Raw genomic sequence first — 19542 nt, forward strand, 5'->3', positions numbered from 1 at the left:
TTGCTACACATGGCCAGATTTCATTGTTTCTCATTGCCATGTAGTATTCCATGGTATAGATAAACCACATCTTCTTGATCCATTCGTCCGTGGATGGACACTTAGGCTCTTTCCATGTTTTGGCTACTATTGAGAGTGCTGCTATGAACATTGGGGGACATGTGCTCCTATGCATCAGCACTCCTGTCTCCCTTGGGTAAATTCCTAGCAGTGCTATTGTTGGGTCATAGGGGAATTCTAGTGTTAATTTTTTGAGGAACCTCCACACTGTTTTCCAGAGGGGCTGCACCAGTTTACATTCCCACCAACAGTGTAAGAGGGTGCCTGTTTCTCCACATCCTCGCCAGCATCTAGAGTTCTCTGATTTGCTCATTTTAGCCACTCTGACTGGCATGAGGTGGTATCTCAGTGTGGTTTTGATTTGTATTTCCCTGATGAGGAGGGATGCTGAGCATCGTTTCGTGTGTCTGTTGCAAGCCATAATATTTTTAATCGATTCCCTATTATTAATCATTCATCGCTTCTCATTTTTTTGTTATTTTTTCACACAGCACTTTGATAAACATCCTTAGAACTCAGTTTTATCAGTCACCTCTAATTACTTCCTAGAATACATCTCACAGTCTGTTGCCAGGTCCACAGACACTAGTATGCTTCTCAGGGTGCCCAGGAGGTCCCTGGAAGGCACCATCTTACCCTGCTGGTACTTAACGTTGGAGTGATTTCTCTCATCCTGGGGCTGACATTTTTCCAATACTGTTTCTGCACTTGGCACCTTTTCCTTAAACTGGGCTTTATTACTTGGCAGTGGCCTTCTCATGCTATAGTCGGAGGCAGCTCATTCACACTTTCTCATAGGCCCATGCAGTGCCTTTCTTTGCACACGTGACTGCATGGCCTTGTATATCCAACCAAATTCATACAGCTAAAAATCCAGGTTATCTGCATCATCTTAACGTCAACCTAGAAACAGAACTACATTATTTTTCTGAAACTGGTTCTGTTACCCACTGCAAGCATCTCAGGCGGCTTGATTTTGTGTTTTGTGTTTTCTGCTTTTGGGTTTTTTGGTTTGTTGTTGTTGTTTGGCAACTTGAATTTTTAAATCCCAGTCTGATTACACACAGCCTACATCCAAAAACTGGGTGTTCTTAACAGCCACACAGGCATTTTTGCCTTTATATCCCTCTTCATCAAGCCAGATGCATCATCCTAGATTCCTGCTACCCCCGTAGAAATTTAGTTGGGCCGCTGGAGAGATAATTCTCTAGTGCTGGGAAACTCTCTTTTGTGTGTGCCTCTCTGCCTCTCAGAATCCTAATATCCCTGCTGTTCAAATACCAAGTGTAATTCCAATACTGAAAAATAGCATTTGGGCCATTTCTTTTGCACGGTATGAATCAAGCATTCTTAACATGTTCCCTGTATGCACTGGGCCTTTGTAATATATTACCCACTAGAGTAGGACAAATACAATGCTGTCAAGTGAATGGAACTGTGTATAAAGCAAAAGCTTTGAAAATAAATGTCCTGCTAGCAAAAGTTGGAGAGGCACTGAAAAAACTGTAAAGGAACGTTAAAATGCCTTTAAAGGCACATGAAGGAATGTTTTGGTCTATGAAAATCCAGGGTACCAAGCCAGGGTGCACAAAACAGGTTAAATTAAAAAGGGTCTACAACAAGATTAGGAACTTTTCAAAAGAATTTACATCAAGATTTCCTTATGTGGAATATCCTTTAAGATATAAATTTGCTTTGCCCTTGGCACAAGAATGCCTTCCTGACCCATAGCAAATGCTCAGCAAACTGAATCAAGTTTAATGTCATTTGTTTCATAAAGTCAAACACACATGCATGTGTGCACACATGCACACACCTGTATTTATTTTTTAAAATATTTTTATAAATTAATTGGCACCTGGAAATGACAAAACGGGCTTCTCTCTCTCTGGTTGTTGGATTAATTACTAGAGACTAGCGGTGGAGCACTATGCTGAGAAAGATTCTGAGGCCCCATTTGGCCCAAGGGGACGAAGGAGCAAGAGTGTCTATTTGGTGGTAGATGTAAGCCTATCACAAAGAACACAGTTTTCTTCCCTTCTCAGGAGCTTAATTGCCTAGGTTTGCATGTGAGGTCTCTCCCTATTAGTGCATGAACTTGGGCAAGTCATTGAAGCCCTTCGTGTGCTGGTTTTCTTAACTATAAATTTGGAATAACAATAGACATACCTTACAGGATATTTGTGAAGATTAAAGGGATTAAATCATGTAAAGCATTATGAACTCTGCCGGGCACATAGCATTTGAAGCCTATGGAAGTGTTAGCTACTATTGCTATTACTATTCCTGTATCGTATTGTTTCATTATTCTCCTACCATTGACTTGTGAAGGGTAATTTATACTCCCCCCACCACACACCCTACCCCACTCAATTTGTGAATTGGGCTTAACAAAAAGAGGATGCAATGACTTGGGGTGTGGGAGGGATCTGTGCCCCCCACCTAACTACTCTGCAGGCAGGGCAATTTCAGAAGCTCCCATTACCCTGGATAAATCAGGGTAGGGTCACCCTAACAACCTGTACCCTCCTCTCTTCTTTAAAGAAATGATTTCCCCCATGGTTTGTGGGGAAATCCAATAAAATTAGATGAGCAACTTGAATATAAATGCAGCATCAATTGCCACTGAATAATCAATAGCTCCATATGACTGATCTCTCCGGGAGGTTCCACGTAGGTTTTGTAAACTGTGGATGTACACGCTGCAGCTGTGATGTCAAAGTCAGATGATCCAGCAAACTGTGGGGCCTTTGACCTTGGGCATGTCACTTACTTTCTCTAAGCTTCAGTTTGCCCATATGTAAAACTACTTTTCTTCACAGTTTGGTTGCAATATTTAAATGAAAATGTAGATCTGAAAATGCTTTGAAAGCTCTCCCACCTCAATTATGAGGTGCAAAAATGCTCTTCTGATTTCACGTGGGCGGGAGGTGCTAGAAGGAAGTGCCATCTATGTTACTATCATGCTGTCATAGAACCTGAAGCCACCCCATAATGAAGCCCCTTTTCTTTTATTAGAACTCCAGACCTTCCTAAAGATGGAGTCTGCTTTGTGGCAGATAATACCATAGAGATGTCACAGTATATTAATTTTGATTCATGTTTTTGCCCAATTGTATTTTGATATGTGTAACTGCTGGATTTGATTTCCTTTACCCTTGCTACCCGCACCCCCTCTTCCACAGCTCCAGATGCTGTTTGGCACAAATGCTATTAGCATTCAGTTGCATTTCCAGTTGAGAGTTGATGCCCCAACAACCCTTTCCAACAGGGTCCCCAGCAATTTTCTGTGTATTGAAGAAAAAAGGTTTGCAATATATTGATAAGGCAGGGATGGGAGAGCCAGCCAGTTTGTCAGGCAGGAAACTTCACAGATGGAGACAGCTTTGCAACCAGCCTGCCTCGAGTTGGAACTGATGAGGGAGAGGCCAAGCCCCAAGGCCAGTCGCTCGCAGCCTCCACTCTGCTCTGGAACAAACGGCATCATTTTCTATACGTGTCTCTGTACGTGTCTTATGCAAGGTCGGGAGCACAGTGCGGTGGCAACGGGTTTGTGTTGTATATTTCACCATCTTTGTCCCCTTAAATTCTCCCAGCCATTATTTGTCCCCACTTTGCAGATGAAGAACCTGGAGTCAGAGAGAGGGTATGTGACTCCTCCAAGGTCATGGAAAACCATTAGTGGAACCCAGACAGGCTCCCAAGGTTTCTCCTCTCTCCTTCCCCTTCCCCTTCCCCTTCCCCTCCTCCTCCCCCTCCCCCTCCTTCTCCTTCTTCTTCTTCTAATACCTCTCTGTCTTTTCTCTTTTCCTTCCTCCTTTCATTCTTTGTTTTGGCTTTTTAATAAATTATGTGCATATTTTAATTTTAGGAGAATGTCATAAAAAGAAATAAAATCTATTTATTTGTTTGTTTTTGAGAGAGAGAAAGCACATTAGCAAGGGAGAGTGAAAGTGGGAGAGAGAGAGAGAGAGAGAGAGAGAATCCCAAGCAGGCTCCATGCTCAGCGCAGAGCCCAGTGCAGAGCTCAATCCCACCTGAGCCAAAATCAAGAGTTGTGGTGCACAGCCAACTGAGCCATACTGAGTAGGTGCCCCTACTTTTAATCACTTTCTAATTGAAAACTTGAAAAGCAGTATAAAAATATTGTCCACTCTACCAACATCCAAATATAAATAAACCTGGTTCACTTTTTAGTGATTTTTATGCTGTCTTTCCCACTCTTATTTTTTCTATATTTGGTGGTCCTTGTTTTGTAGTTTTGTGTTTACTGTTTTAAACATACTGTGTGTACAAGTTTGCACTTTATTTTTGTAACAGTACTGTGACTTTAATATTTGCCCCTGTTGCTTAATTTTTGTAGACATCATTTTAACAGCCAAGTAATATTCCTCAATAATATTCTGTCTCATGAGTAAACTATGGGTAAGGATAAGTGTTGAACACTGAAGTTTCAAACTTTAAATTCTGGTTCTCATTTCTTTACTACTTCCACTGTGCCAGTCTCTACTATTAGAATTGATGGCATATTTTATCCCAATTGTGCATGAAATTCCTGATGTATCATTCAAGGCAAATGGGTAATTAAATGACACAAGCAGCCTCTTTGAAATTAGAACTAATTTTTAAAATATTTATACCCTCAGGGCACCCAGGTGTCTCAGTCAGTTAAGCAACCAACTTGAGCTCAGGTCATCATCTCATGGTCTGTGAGTTCGAGCCCCACATCAGGCTCTGTGCTGACAGCTCAGAGCTTGGACCCTGCTTCTGATTCTGTGTCTCCAGCTCTCTCTGCCCCTCCCCCACTCACACTCTGTCTCTCTCACTCTCAAAAATGAATAAATGTTTTAAAAAATTTAATATTTATAACCTCTAACCTCAGTCACCTCTTCTGTACAGATATCCTTCATCTCAGGACAGAGGGAGGTCTCTCTAATAAACCAAAGATTAACAAAGCAAACTTGAATTTCCAAAATCCATGCTTTCATGAAAATTGTCTTCTTGAGAAGATGTGTTTTGTCTATACCATGGAATACTACATGGCAATGAGAAAGAATGAAATCTGGCCATGTGTAGCAACATGGATGGACCTTGCGGGTGTTATGCTGAGTGAAATAAGTCAGGCAGAGAAGGACAGATACCATATGTTTGCACGTATAGGAGGGTTAGGAGGAACTTAACAGAGGACCGTGAGGGAGAAGAAGGGGGGAAATAGTGGGGGAGGGGGAGAGAGGCAAACCATGAGAGACTCTTGAATGCTGAGAACAAACTGAGGACTGATGGATGTGGGGGGGGAGGGGGGAGATGGGCATGGAGGAGGGCACTTGTGGGGATGGGCACTGGGTGTTATATGGAAACCAATTTGACAATAAACTATTTGTAAAAAAAAAAATTATCTTCTTGAGTTCTCATTGACTTTATGAAATTTAGCCTTGTAATTTCTAAAGGAATCCATTAAGAGACACAATACTAATGAAAAGTAAAAACAGAAAAATTCTACAAGTCAGGGCCTCCCCACCCCAAACCCAGCAGCACATACTTGACAACACATTTTTAAATAGAAAAGAAAAAGATGCCTTTCTTTTTTTTCAATAATGTCTTTCTATTCTTTTTCCAATAGAATTCAAGGTGGAAAATTCATGGAGAAACCTGTCTAACCTAACAAGGTAATAGTTTTCTTTTTGGATAAATCAGATAGAAATTCATGCTTAGGGATGATGCTTCAGGAGCCTTTGCGTCCCACAGATGGGAAGTAGAGGGGTAGGGAGACAGCGCAGGGTGCAGGCCCCCTGCAGAAGGAGGGGTTGGGGGAAGGGCTGAGGTCTCCAGGAGTCCCACAGGAAGGACCTCCCACCACTGCCCCTTCTGCCACTCAGCCGCTCCTAGGGTGAGGGGCAGTTCCCAAGGTCCGATTCCTGGGCACCCAGAACGTCAGAGATGAAAGGGCAGTAGTTGTCTGAGTGTGTGGGGCAGGTCTCAACCTGAGCCAGGTGGCAGGGGCTTGTGGCCGTGCTCACAGTAAACAGATGGACGAATGCCCACCAGAGAGTTGCCATCTTCCCGGATCAGGCCTGTTTCCGAGGTCTAGATTACCATCCAGTGGGCACTCCTTAAACTGCCCCAGGGCCCCGCGCATGCAAGACAGTCACTGACATACTTCTGGAACAGGTGGGTAAATGCCTCCTCCTATGCGCTCAGCTCTGCACAAACCAAGGTGGGGGGCTACCCCCAACCTCCCACTCCCAGGCCTCTTCCTGGTGTCTGTCTTCCCCAACAATCCCTCCCCAAAGCATGATTTGTTGGTGGGGGGGCACCGGTGAAGTGGGTTGGCACTAGGATACTGTTGTGCCCGAATCGCGAGTCCTCAGAGACGTCCAAGGAGCCGGCACCGATGCAAATACAAAAGGGTCTTTACTACAAGCTCGAGCAGGGGCTCACCCACCTACCGGTGTCGTGGCAGCAAGGTGAAGTGAAGAACAATAGCAAACGGGGTTTTTAAGGAGTAAGTGATGGGGGTGTTACAGTACATGTAGCATCATCACATAAGCACCAATTACAATTGTACAGCACCCCTGGTAACAGCTTTGACCATTCAGTATCTGTGAGGTGTTCATTACTTTTGGTGGGACCCAATCATGACTTTTGAGAATCCTTTGAAAATGACCAATTATGAGGTGAGTTCAAAGGGCCCACGTGGGGTTCAGGCAAGCGGTGAGAAATTGGCTAGTTTGCATCTGCAGTTCCCAGCCTTGACTCAGACCATAGGAATGTTTTTTGATTAGCTGAACTGAGGGCGGTCGGAGGATGGCTTTAGCCTTGAACAATCTCAGGCTTTTCCTGGGACTGGGACTGGGGCTACGTGCAGCCCGAGGTTTCTCTTAATGGAGGACTTAATTTTTGGCTCTTCAATACAAAGAAAGCACAGGGCGGTTCAGTGTTAGTGAGGCGCAGGAAGAAGGGCCCCGCTCTTCGACGTAGGGAGCCCACAGGTGTGGGTGAAGCGGCCCCCACTGCTGCTCCCCCCGCCACACACACAAACACACACCGGCCCTGGGCTCTGCACTGCACCCTCCCGGGGGCACCGCGGGGCCTCCGGCTTCACCTCCACTGCAGCAACACATAAGACAGAGTAGCTCTTCAGAGGCCCCTTCACCTCACTTGCTGACGCCCAGAGCAGTGACCACGGGAAAGGCCGTGACTTAGAACAGGGATTCGGGCGCCAGGCTGCTTGGGTGAGAATTTCAGCTCCTCCTCCCGGCAGCTGTGTGCCCTAGGGCAGCCACTTATCTCCTTGTGCCCAGGACTTTTCATCCATAAAATGGGGACAGTGAGCATTTCAGCCGCAGGAGGCTGCGGTCAGGATGAAATGAAGCATCAGCTCGCGGGGCTCCCTGAGAACAGTGCCTAGTGCACAGCACATGCTCAGTAAGTGCTGTGGACCCTTGTTACTCCTGGTCTGCTCCCCGTGAGCCCCCACGCGGAAACTTCGCCTGCCTGGAACAAGAGTCACGATATGGGATCAGCTTTAATCTAAACACATGCACCCATCCAGCCCTTTATTCATATTGCAGCTGAGTGACTTTCCTGTCACTGAGGAGCGTGGGGATCAGAGGGGCCCTGGGGCCTCACCTGCGTTTGTCACGCACCCTCCCCACTTGGGTCCCAGAGTCCAGGTCTGGGCCTGGGTGCTCAGAGAGCCCCTGGCGTTTTCTGACACAAGGTTGCTGAGAGATTGAAAGGCGCAAACCACTGTAGGCAGGCCGTGTGGCACTCATAAGGCAGGGGGTGGGAAAAGGAAGCAGGTGCCTGATAGACAGGAAGTCTCCCTCTCCCACTTGTACACACATGCCCTGGAGGCCCCCGGACCCAGTGCGCCAGGCCCCTCCCCCACTCTGAAACCCCTGAAGGTGCAGGCCTGCAGCCAAGGCTCCCCAGGACCCAGGACCCATGGCTTGTCCTGCACCCTTCCCTTGCAGACAGGGCGGGGAGCTGGCGCTGGGCCCAGGTAGGCCAGGCCCCCAGCCCTGCTGCCACAGGTACCCCAGAGACCCTGCAGCGTCCCAGCCCAGGGCAGGTGTGGCAGGTGGGATGCTGAGTAAATGTCCATGGCGATGGCAATGACCAGATGGGCCCGCCATTACCTTAAGTATCATCCCCTCATTGTATGGGGCAGCTTTGACTTCTCAGAGTCCTTTCATGGGGATTTGCATTACTTCTTGGGGTCCCAGGGAGCACCTGGTGAGTGAGATCGGAGAGGCATCATCCCACTAGAAGGATAAAGCCTGGGAGTCTCCTGATCTGGCCTTGAGGCCTGGAACAGGGCAAGAGTTGACACTTGCCTACAGAGCTTACCTACGTCCACCAGTACTTGATCCCGGTAGTCACCCGATCTGGGATATGCCATCTGCCGCTTAACCCCACTGCTCCATTTCAATGGTGCACCCTGAGAACACAGCCGCTGTGCCGTAGCCCTAGCCCTAGGCTCTGGGTCCCTTGGAAGTGAAACAAGATCTATCTGTAACTCCCACAGACGCTGAGCCCCCAGGGTAGAGCAAGTGGCCTCTTCCTCTTTCCCTCAACCTCTTCATCTCCCAGCCTCAGACCACAGCCCCTCACCCCCTGCCTGTCCCTCTCCGCAGGGGGGAACACTGACCCAGACAGGGAACAGGCTTGTCTCTAAAGGGCCACCAAACCACTTACTTCCCCAGTAAGAACAGCAGCAGCCAAGAACGCGCTTGCACACTCCCATTTTGTCCCCAGCGGCGGAGACCCATGAGGGAGGTATGCTTATCAGAAGGTGCAGAAGCTGAAGCACAGAGGAGTTAAGTAGGCTACCCAAAGTTACTCCACAATTGTGTTAGAGCCAGGATTTCAGCTCGGGTCATTTGACCCCAAAGACTGTGTTTTGTCTAGCAACCCTGGTCACCGCCCATTTATATGTTGGGCATTTTCCCTTACGCTTGTCTCTGCCATTTGGCCAGTTTACATGAGGTGACCTCAGGGCTGAAACACCCCAAAGACCCCTCTTATCCCTTTAAATTACAGGTCTTTGTCCCCACTTAAAAGCCAGAGATTCCTGAGGAAGAACGCAGCGTGGTGTGTTGAGGTTGTCTCTTTAGATGCTAAGCTACCAAATGGCAGGGCCTCTGCCTCACAGCCAATGCTCTGTCATCAGGCCATGTGAAACCTTTCTCCATATTGCTGGTATCAATAGTGGGCAGACTAGAGGGGACAGGCCTCAGTGCTTGATTTTAAGCTACAGCATCTACTTTGGTATTTTTTTCCACTCTTCCTGAGGCAGCAGTAAGGCAGAAAGAGCCACTGAAATGAGCAGGGTCATGAGCCCGCAAGGAGAGAATGTTCTGGAATGGAAGCCTGGCCCATTGGCCTTTGAAGGCATCCATACAGACTTCTACTCCAAATGAAGCAGGAGTTGACGATGTGTGGCTGGGCTGCCCAGAATGCCACATGGGCCTATTTGCCACCATCTACAAGTAGGTCCCTTCTAACTCATGACATCCACCATGTGGGATGGGAAGGGTCTGCAGGAGATGGAGAGTAGCACCCCACCCCCACCTTCCTAGCAGGCCAAAGAACCCAGTGCCTAACCTGACTCCTGTGCGGAAGTTGACCTGCCTCTGTGCTCCCTCTGACAGGATGCCTTCTCAAGGGACCACCTTGTACGCTGCCCCTCCTTCCATCTCTGAACTTTCCCACGAGTCTCCATACTATGACATGATACCTTCTACATCCTCCATGCTGCAAGGTGCAAAACTTCTGGCCTGGCGGGACCACAGCACGCAGACAGAATGGATCTATGAGACCACGTCGGGTAAGGGGAGCGGCCCGCTGCCGGCCATCGCACAGGGGGCTGGAAGGGGAATGCACTCCATGTGTGTGAAGTAGAATGGCGCTCATATTGCCTCTCATGCTAATGATATACACTGCTTCCTGTGCCATTCAAAGTGGTATTTTAGGTAAGAAGTTAAACTCCTAGACTAGCCCTGCTACCCCCATCCTCCAGCCCAGACCCCCCTCAGAGAAAGAGCATCAGCAAAGGGCTAAAACAAATACCTTTCCCTCTCTTTTCATCAGTCTTCCTGTTCTGTTCTACATGAACACAGACCCTATTTCCCTCAGGGACACAGGCCATTACCTTCCCAGATTACAGACTGGTTCCTTGGGATGATGGGCTGTATCAGGATGATCCCGTGGACAGTGGCAAATGGGATAGTCTCTCGGCATGCCGTCCAACAAGCCAGGACTCAGAACCAGCACAAATCCTCTGTAGCGTGAACTTCTGTAGCCACAACTGGGAGACACTCAAGAGACAGTTTGGCAAGATTGCACTGAGAATCTTAATCCTCTACCCAATTAAGCCCAAAGTCCCCTCACTCTAGGATCCTAGGATGGAACACTGAATAGCATTTCTTGCCATTATTAATAATTTAAATCCCGCCTTCCTGAGATTGATCCATCGCGGGTTCACAGATTCATTTCACATCTGTAGTCATGGCAGCGGTAAATTAGATTCCCCCGTCACCCCCACTTCCCTGCCCGCATCCGTGCCTGCTATATTTTGTAGCTCAAATGTGGGTAAATGAAATTAAGAGGCAGAAACTCTATGAGGGAGAGTGGAGAGGCAGAGGGCAGGGCCACGCAAGCCAGGAGCTCAGTGGCACGGGCAGCCCGGGCAGGATGAGGAGTAGTTTACGGGCTAAATCAGCTCGTGTGGGACTTTGGTCAGCACGTGAGCTCTGGTGGAGCCCTGAGAACTGGAACCATTTCAAAGTCAATAAGCATGACAGCTGGGAAAAATCTGAGCATTTATCTAAATATTCATAAGCAGGATTCTAAAAGTCATTTGCTGGGTAATAGCCTGTTAAGTGCCAATGCCAAGTTTGAAAGGAAGTGTGAGGGGAGAAAGGAGACAGAAGAAGGCTGGGGGGAGGGAAGGGGGAGCATCAAAGCCTGGTCTTACAGCCGTGGACCCACCTCCAGAGAGAGAGCCTCTTGCAGTCATTGTTTTATTTGACCTGTTCATTCATGATCCTTCTCGTCCCAAAGCTTAATTTACAGAGCTAGTCATGTCTGTATCTAATTTAGGTTTGAAGCACTCTGCATATCTGGTCTGTAGGGGCATTGGTTTTGCAGCTGAGTGTCTTTTTAATACTGAGTTCTTTACAGCCAACATATGTTTAGTGTTTATTAAAAGTCTAGTCACCCACAGGAAATGCCTACTGATCAAATAATGTGACGTGGTGGCCTAGACCAAGGGTGTGCTCTGTGTTGGAGCCCCTAAGCCAGAATCAGTGACACAGCCCAGGTTCCTGCAGCTCTGTGGAGGGATGGTGGTTACAGCAGAGACTGAAACACAGGGGACAGCAAGCAGCTCTCTAAAATTTGTGGAGGCTTTTCTTTCCCCTTCTGCTTTGGATGTGCAAGCTGTCCATTGGAGAGCATTGGTAACAGTTGGGTAAAACATCCCTACAATATGTACATGATTATGTCTGGGCAATAGAATGGGGCAAATAGATGACAAAGATATGTCCATCTGTGTGTGAAAGAGTTGTAAGAGAAAGTGACGGCGCACAGGAAAAAACCGGGAAGTACAGAGCTCGAGGAAGGTGGAAGGGCTCAAAACCACCTCAAGAGGAGAGAGAGGAAAGTGACACAGGGAAAATGAAATGTGGGTGATGGGGATGGGGCACCAGCCATGGAGGAAAGCCAGTCCTTCTGAAGCTGGAGCACGGAACACTAAGGATTCCCAAACATGGAAGATGTGAAAAAGTACCTGCTTTAGGCCCAGGGCAGAAACCACCCATCCACTTGTTGGAGAAACACAGAGACTTGAGACAAAAACAATCCAAGATGCCGGCTGTGTGGGGTTGAGGGCAGTAGGAACAGCGAAGATGAGAGCAGGCACTGATGACGCTATTCCTCCGGGTCCGGGACTGTGCCTCCCTGTCCCAGATTTACTGTAAACATGCAGATTTCCAGCCTTCTCAGGATCCCTGTCTGCATTCTCAACAACATCCCCAGAGGCTATGAAGACACAGGAACATTGGAGAACCAGAAAACCTCAAGTGGAGGATAAATTTCACGGGTGCCACGTTCCTATTGTTAAAGTATTTGTGAATTATGAAATTGTTCAACGCCAGTGGGCCAGAAACAGCATTTTACATGGCAAGGCCCTTCTCAACAAGTAAGACTTTGAACGAAATATGGAGGAAGAACATCCAGATAAGTCCCTGAAACCTATTGCTACGGAGAGTGGCAGGTCTGATACGGAAGGGATGCTAAAGGCACAGAGATGCCTCATGACCTATATAAGGGAGTGTTCCGAAGGAGCACCAGAGAGGCTATTTATGGCCTCAGGTGTCTACCTATCCAGGCACAGAGCAAGGTCGTAAAGAACTGCACAAGTTCTAACACAGAGCATTATAGCCATGGCTGTAAAAATCCTCAAGACTTAGTGCCTGGCACATAGTAAGCTTATGTAAGCATACTACAATATTTGTCAAATACTTGCAAAATTGTCATGGAATCCACTGATTCAAGGCCAGATATGGTGATAGGAGGGTATATTCTACTCCCCAAAAGAGTCTTGGTAGGAAGGGGGCTGTGTGTAGAAAGATGTACACAAGGAGATACTAGGGATGTGGGTGAGGATAAACAGCGAGGGGGTGCTGTCAGTGGAGTGGTTTACTTCAAGCCACCTGGCCAGATGGAGAAGAGGGTTGGAAAACTCCCCAAAGTACAAACTTGTGCCATTTCCCGTGGCGGACTCGGATTTTGAAAGATCACACTCAGGTTCAAAAGATGAGAAGCTTACCTGTGATAAAGGTAGGAAAATTGCTCAAACTTTAGAATGGTGCTAGGAGAGCTGAAGCCCAGGGTAAACTTATTCTTACCAAAAAGTCATCGTTGTCGCCATCACCCTCACCACTACCACCACCATCGTCATAAGGCAGGAAGCCACAAAAGACGGGGGTCCTTTGAAAATATGATTGGGGTTGGGCACCTGGTTGGCTCAGTCGGTTGAGCCTCTGATTTTGGCTAAGGTTCATGAGTTCCAGTCCCAAGTCAGGCTCTGTGCTGACCGCTCAGAGCCTGGAGCCTGCTTCAGATTCTGTATCTCCCTCTCTCTCTGCCCCTCCCCCACTCATGCATTCACAGGCACATGCACCTGCTCTTTCTCTCTCTCTCAAAAATAAACATTAAATTTTTTTAAAAAATAAACTATGATTAGGGCAAAACGAAGATCAAGGTAAACAGGGCCAATGTTTAGTGCAATGTTGAGGGCTGAGTCGGAGAAAGTCAGGTTCTTTGATTGGTATTTAATTTTTACTTCACTAAGAAGGGAAATAATCTCCAGATTGAAACAGATGCAACAAAATTGGGCGAGAAATACCAGAAACCAAAGGCTGGTGGAAAGATCAGAAGGGAATGATAACTCTGTGTTCTGACTGGGTTAAAATATACACCAGAATATCTATAGAGTGAGAGTGGCTTAATCACATTTATGGTTTTTGAGAAATTGGGAAATGAGTCTGTACGACCAACCTAGGGCAAATATTGAGAGCAAAATGGTCACAAGAAACCAGCATAGGGTGACTAAGAACAAATCAAGGTCACGTTTTGACAAAGTTAGTAGATCAACGAACTATGGTAACCCAGTGGGCCCAAATGCCCCAAGGGGCTCATTTCAAAGTCTTCCAGCTGTTCCCATGGACAAGATGGAGCAGGGTCAGGTGGATGCTAATGGAAGATGATCAAATGAGAACTCTCGAATAACCGCCCAGAGATACTGTTGAAGTATCGGAGTGAACTGAGTTTCTAGTGGGGAGCCACGGGGCTCTGTACAGCATCTTATTCTAGACCTGGATACGGATGTAGGAGGAATACTTACATTTGCAGATGACCTGAAGCTGTTGGTTGATGGGGATAATGTAATCAGATTCTAAACAATCCTGACAGGCGGGAACATTGAACTGGGACTAGCTAGATGAAATATAATGCGAACTTAGAGTAGATCCTGCTTTTAAGCCCACAAAAATGATAGGATGGAAAAGTACAAGGTGGGGAAGGTCTGTTGGATGTAGACACTTGACTCAGCCACAAGTTCAAGAAGTCACTGGTGTGACTGATGCAAGTGTCAGAAAGGCTAGTGTAACCAAATCCAATCAAAAGACTATATAAACAGAAATCAGTCTTGTGTGAGCCTGCACCGGAAGGCCAGCCCCGGGACAGCTGTTCAGTGTGGGGACTGCCACACTGTATGAGAGTTGGAAGCAGATTTGGAGGAGAGAGTGGCATTAGGCAGACCCAGAGGCTGCGTCATCCATGAAAGCGTCGGAGCCAAGGGGGTGGTAAGCTTGGAAGACATGCGGCTCCAAGAGAGGACAGCTGCCTTCAGACATCCATGTTCTGCCGCACCAGGACAAGGCCTGACTCTGCATGTGCACTGAAGGGCTAGAATAGGACCCCCTTCTGGGAAATATGTTAAAAAAAAAAAAAAAAAGCCCAGATTCCTAACAGTCAGAGCGATGCCACAGTGGGATAGCCGGAGAGGTCCTCGTCTGCAGCGGGCCCGGTCTCAGCTGGAGGACTAATAGGCAGGGACGCTGCCTGAGTGCGGGAGGCTTTCATCCTGGCACCCCGGAACCAGGCTCGAATCCTGACACCCCCAGGGGCAGGTGGAGCAGGTTGCCCCTGCTTGTTGACCATTGGCTTGCTACTCTCTGCTGTGTATACATAGGATTTATATATAGGATGTGTGTGTATGCACATGCATAGGCTTAGGGATAGGAAGGAGGAGAGGTGGGGAGGGCGCAAAAAGGAATAGGGACTAAAAAATCCCAGAAGACATAAAATAGTAATAGCCAAGAACTTACAAAAGCCCTCAGAAAATACAGTGGCCTCCTGTTGCATATGGTAGTGCATCTGTACTAGATAGTCCACGTGTGTCCCAGCTAGCTCCCATCCCACACTCCTCCGAGAGCCACAGGAGAGCAGAGATGCCCACTTCCCGTAGTGACACGCACACCCCATTTCCACATGGCTTTGGAGCGACTCGGAGCTCTAAAATCTCCCCCCTTTGCTGTTCTATCTATTCTGAGGGTCCTTAACTGGCCCAGCGGTGAGCAGAGAAGGCCACAGAGAGTCTACATACGTGTCCCAACCACTGGTTCACTGCAGTCTTGGATAAGTTATCAGAACTAAAGAGGACTAGAGGCATGTCCGGTATATGCCAGCAGGGGGCGTGTCCGGTATATGCCAGCAGTGCCCTCCAACCTGCTCTTCCCATCTCTCCATCAGCCTTGGGCACCGAGGAAGAACTTCAGACCCTAAATGTCTAATATGAACCCCTCAGAAAGTGTGAAGTTCAAATCGCTGACAGTCACCTTCTTCTGTCTTTTAACAGCAACCGCAAAATCAAAATCAAAATTAAAACTCTCACCAACCACACTAACCACTGTAAAGCCGGAATCGGAAGGTATTTAAATTTTATGATTTGAGGATGATTTTAAATGACTCGTAGAAATTAACAAATCCATCCACAAGAAGGTAAGAATAACAGGATGACTATGCCCCTGGCCAAAGAGAGATCTCCTTTGACCATTTTAGACTAAAGCAATCTTACTAAGGCCTGTGGCCAAAGTATTATTTCTAGGGCTTGGTGCAAGCCTCAGGGACCAAGGAAGAAACTGAGCCAAAGGGTAAACATGTTTTTAAATTTGAATTAAAATTGAATTTTGAAGAGGGAGATAAGGGTACTCACCACTGGAATTGGAAGGAAAGATAATAGGTTACCCATACTCAGTTTATTCCATGACATTAACTGTATATCTAGCAAACTTACTGTTCACCTACTGCATACTGGACAGGGTATAAGATGAACAAAACCATCATACCCTCTGACAGATAGTAGCCACGCTCGTGGTGAACATCGCAGAGCATAAAGAGTTGTTGAATCACTATGTTGTACACTTGTTCCTCCAGGAGCTCAATGTACAACTAAAAAGAAAAAAATTACACCTTCTCTAAACTTACATTCTAATGGGCAAGATGAAATATCAACAAAGGGAAGGGAATCAATATGTGTTGAGTATAAACAACAGGCCTCAAACCAAAGATGACAGAAGCCACTTACCCCTAAACCCATGATCTCCACCCAGTCTACCCCAGCTATTTAGGATGTACTTTATTAACTTGATTCCCTCAGGGACCAAAAGGTCCAGACAAGTTCACCATACCACATCCTATTAATAATTGTTGTTATTATTTTTCAGCATATGTTGTCCCTGACATGCCTCAACGGGAAGAAAGTGGTAAGCACCCAACATAATATATCCAAAGATCCCTGCTCCCTGCAGAGTGTCCTGCCTGGGGGTGGTGTCGCGGGAGGGTGCATCCCTTGCTGGCCCAGCTTGTACCAAGTCCTAGAGAGGACCTGGGGATATGCTGGGCACATAGCCTCTGAACTCGGGTGGGCCTTCATGTCCTTTCCTGAAGAAGAGGAATAGAATAAGAAATAGAGAGAGGGTCTCTGGAGCAAGACAGAATGACCGGGAACATAACTCCTTCTCTGTACTCAAGAGCTCTGGTACAGGGAACCCCATATTTAAAGAGGGCCTAACTGGTTGCTGGGATCCTGAGGTCTGGGCAGTGGAGCTTGACAAGAGGGCATGGACCCCTCCAAATAAATATATCCAGTGGCACCTTGGTGGGGAATAAATTGGAACCCCTACAAATGGTGCCTTTAAACACATTAATTCTTTACTAAGGAGGGCTTAGTTGAATCCTCTGAAGGGGAAGGACAGGAGAGAATTCTGACGGTGGCAAAATTCCAACTTACACCTATCACTCCCTCCCCCCACACCAAAACAAAAGCTCGACAATTTACATGGCCCATCCTATTAGGAAACAACTTAGGGACTACAGTCTCTTATCTTTCAACATGGTAGGGGCTGAGGGGAAGATCAAGTCTTGCATACACAGGTGGCTTATCAACCAAACTCTCAGACTCTAGACAATATATCCCACCCACTACCCAATCACCCCCAGAAGGGTACTGATCAATAGAATTGTCTTCATCCTAATCCATTTTCAGGGAGGGTTTAGAACTGTGCTGCTCAAACTTTAATGCACAGAACGATCACTGAGGATCTTGTTAAAATGCAGATTCTGGTTCAGTAGGTCTGAGGTCCTGTATTTCTCACAAGTTCCCGGCAGCAGCTACTGCTACTAATCTATGGTTCACACCTCGAGTAGCAAGGTTTGAGAAAAGCTTATAGACTTGTGCCCACAGCAATCACCAGACAAGCCAATCCCTCCATCCACCTGTCGAGGATAAAAAGGGGCTTACTACAGGAAAGGTCGAGGAGGGGAAGACAGGACAAAGTTTCTTCTGTTGCCTGTTCTCAGTAGAGCCTGGTTGCCCATTTTTCAGTCCTTCACTGCTTCCTCCCTCCCTTTCCTCATCTACAATGTGGGGAGCTGCCCCACAGGACAGATCCACACAGCTCAAACATCTCTCCCGAATTCAGGAACTATGGTTCTGTAGGAGAAACCGTTAGGGGAGAGGCACTGATTGGATGGAGGGAAATTAAGATTTGTTCCTAATCAGATCGAGAGAGGACACACTCTAGGGAATCCTGTGTCCCTGGCATCTACCAATGTTAGCCCTGCTTCTCTGCACCGCCCTGAAGATGAATTTTACTGTTCCCATTACACAGAAGAGGGGACCGAAGTGTCATGGACCCGGGTGACATGCTGTGAGTAGCCCGTAGGGCCACATTCAAGGACCTGGTGCTTCCCCCGCCCCCACCAACCCTCCCTCAGAGCCCCTACAGGGGAAGATGAGGAGCTCTCTAGAACAAAGGTAGGGGCTGAAGGAAATCCCCAGAGGGAAAGTTAATCAGGCAGTAGGCATAAAGCTTGTCCTTGTTCAGCCCCGGTGTGGCTGTTGCTGTGTAGCTGCCGTGCTTGTCTTGACATGTAGACACTGCCCATTGAAGTTAATAAGGTGAATTATGATGTTGAATCGAGCACCGCAGAACGCCGCCATTCCAAGCCACGTTCTTCCCTTGATGAACACCTAGCTTGGTTTCCCTCAAATTAACTATGCATTATTCAGTAGTGCCTATTAAAATGGGGCAGTCACAAATGATGGGGATTTGCTAAGCTATTAGGGCCAGCGGCAGACTCTCACTCACAATCTAGGGGGGGCACATACTCAAAGAACCTTCCACGGGAGACGCCGCCTGCCACTCTGTCTCCCCAGACACATTCTCCCAGGTCCTCTGCGTCCCCTCTCCAGTGACAACAACCATAAGGAGCTTCCTCCTCAGAGCCTGCTGGAATTCCCACGGATTCTCGCTGGGTTTTCCGGAATGGCTTTTCAGAACGTTTCCCAGCTGTTCCCATGGCAGGCAGTCTGGGGACACTCCGTGTTTTGGGAATCAAGCTGAGAGGGCCCCGGTGCCCGGCCCGGCCTCATACCCCAGGGTGCACTCGGGAACTGACAGAACTACTGTGGATTCCCACAGCACAGGGTCTACCACAGACGTGTCAGGTTTGTGTCCGAGACAAAGCAACGCTGGGGTCGGGGGGCTGGAGGCAGAAAGGTGTCGGTAAAGGCGGGTCCAGCTGAGTGGGGCTCTCTATCCCAGCAGAGCTTTTATTACTGAACCAAAACCGGGATGAAGGGCAAAGTGAATGTGTACAGAGATCAAGAAGAACATCCCTTCTCTGTCCCCAAAGGTGTCCTAGACACACAAAATCGGACAGAATAAGAAGTCGGCCCTGCACCAACCTGATGGACCTTCAGGGCTCTCTGGGTGGGCCGGCTTGAAGGGGCCGCTGTCATCCTGAAGCTGACAAAATAGTAATTTCCTCGGGGGTCCAATTACCGTTTGAAAGCCCGTCCCCTGAGCCCCCCCCTCAAGAGCCACACCTTCCTGGGAGCAGGAGACGGGGCCCAAGTTGTAATTATCAATTCCTTGATTCAATTTGCACCCCGTCGACACATGAGGCTCTACGCGCCTCTCCTGGCCCCGGCTCTACCTCTAGCAGGCTGTAGCTGACCTTGAGAGCAAAGTTATTCATTCTCCACTTTTTATGAGCTCACAGGCTTGAGAATACATCTCTTATGCTTTAATTCGCAATTAGGAGCCATACTTAAGTCAAGAAATCAGCAATTTTTTACAAAACCGGAAGGAGACAGGAATATTTCTCGGAACTTCCAAGAGAAAATCACACTCAGAATAGATCTCTCCCAGAATAAGGTCTAAAATTCTTCCTGTAGACTACAAGGTCCTCTGTGAGTTTGCCCTATAACCTACACTACCCTCCCCCCACCCGCTCGCCATTTCCACTCCTGCTACCTTCCATATTCACCCCTCCCCAGGTATACTGTGCCTCTTACAGTTTGAGTTATGTCAACCACACTCCCACATTCTACCACCTCAGTGCCTT

At 47.5% G+C, this 19542-nt stretch overlaps 1 protein-coding gene across 1 annotated transcript in view; it reads left to right on the forward strand.

Moving 5' to 3' along the window:
* The window catches only part of ERICH6B (glutamate rich 6B), a 62651-nt gene that overhangs the window by 17174 nt on the left and 25935 nt on the right, over positions 1 to 19542 (forward strand). Inside the window, 5 exon segments of the mRNA XM_039254361.1 lie at positions 3596 to 3609; positions 5681 to 5726; positions 9717 to 9892; positions 15488 to 15559; positions 16356 to 16394. Coding sequence (XP_039110292.1) covers positions 3596 to 3609; positions 5681 to 5726; positions 9717 to 9892; positions 15488 to 15559; positions 16356 to 16394 — 347 coding nt within the window.

Source organism: Hyaena hyaena, unplaced genomic scaffold (genome assembly GCF_003009895.1).
Source record: "Hyaena hyaena isolate Hyena2069 unplaced genomic scaffold, ASM300989v1 scaffold_483, whole genome shotgun sequence".
Classification (NCBI taxonomy): Eukaryota; Metazoa; Chordata; class Mammalia; order Carnivora; family Hyaenidae; genus Hyaena; species Hyaena hyaena.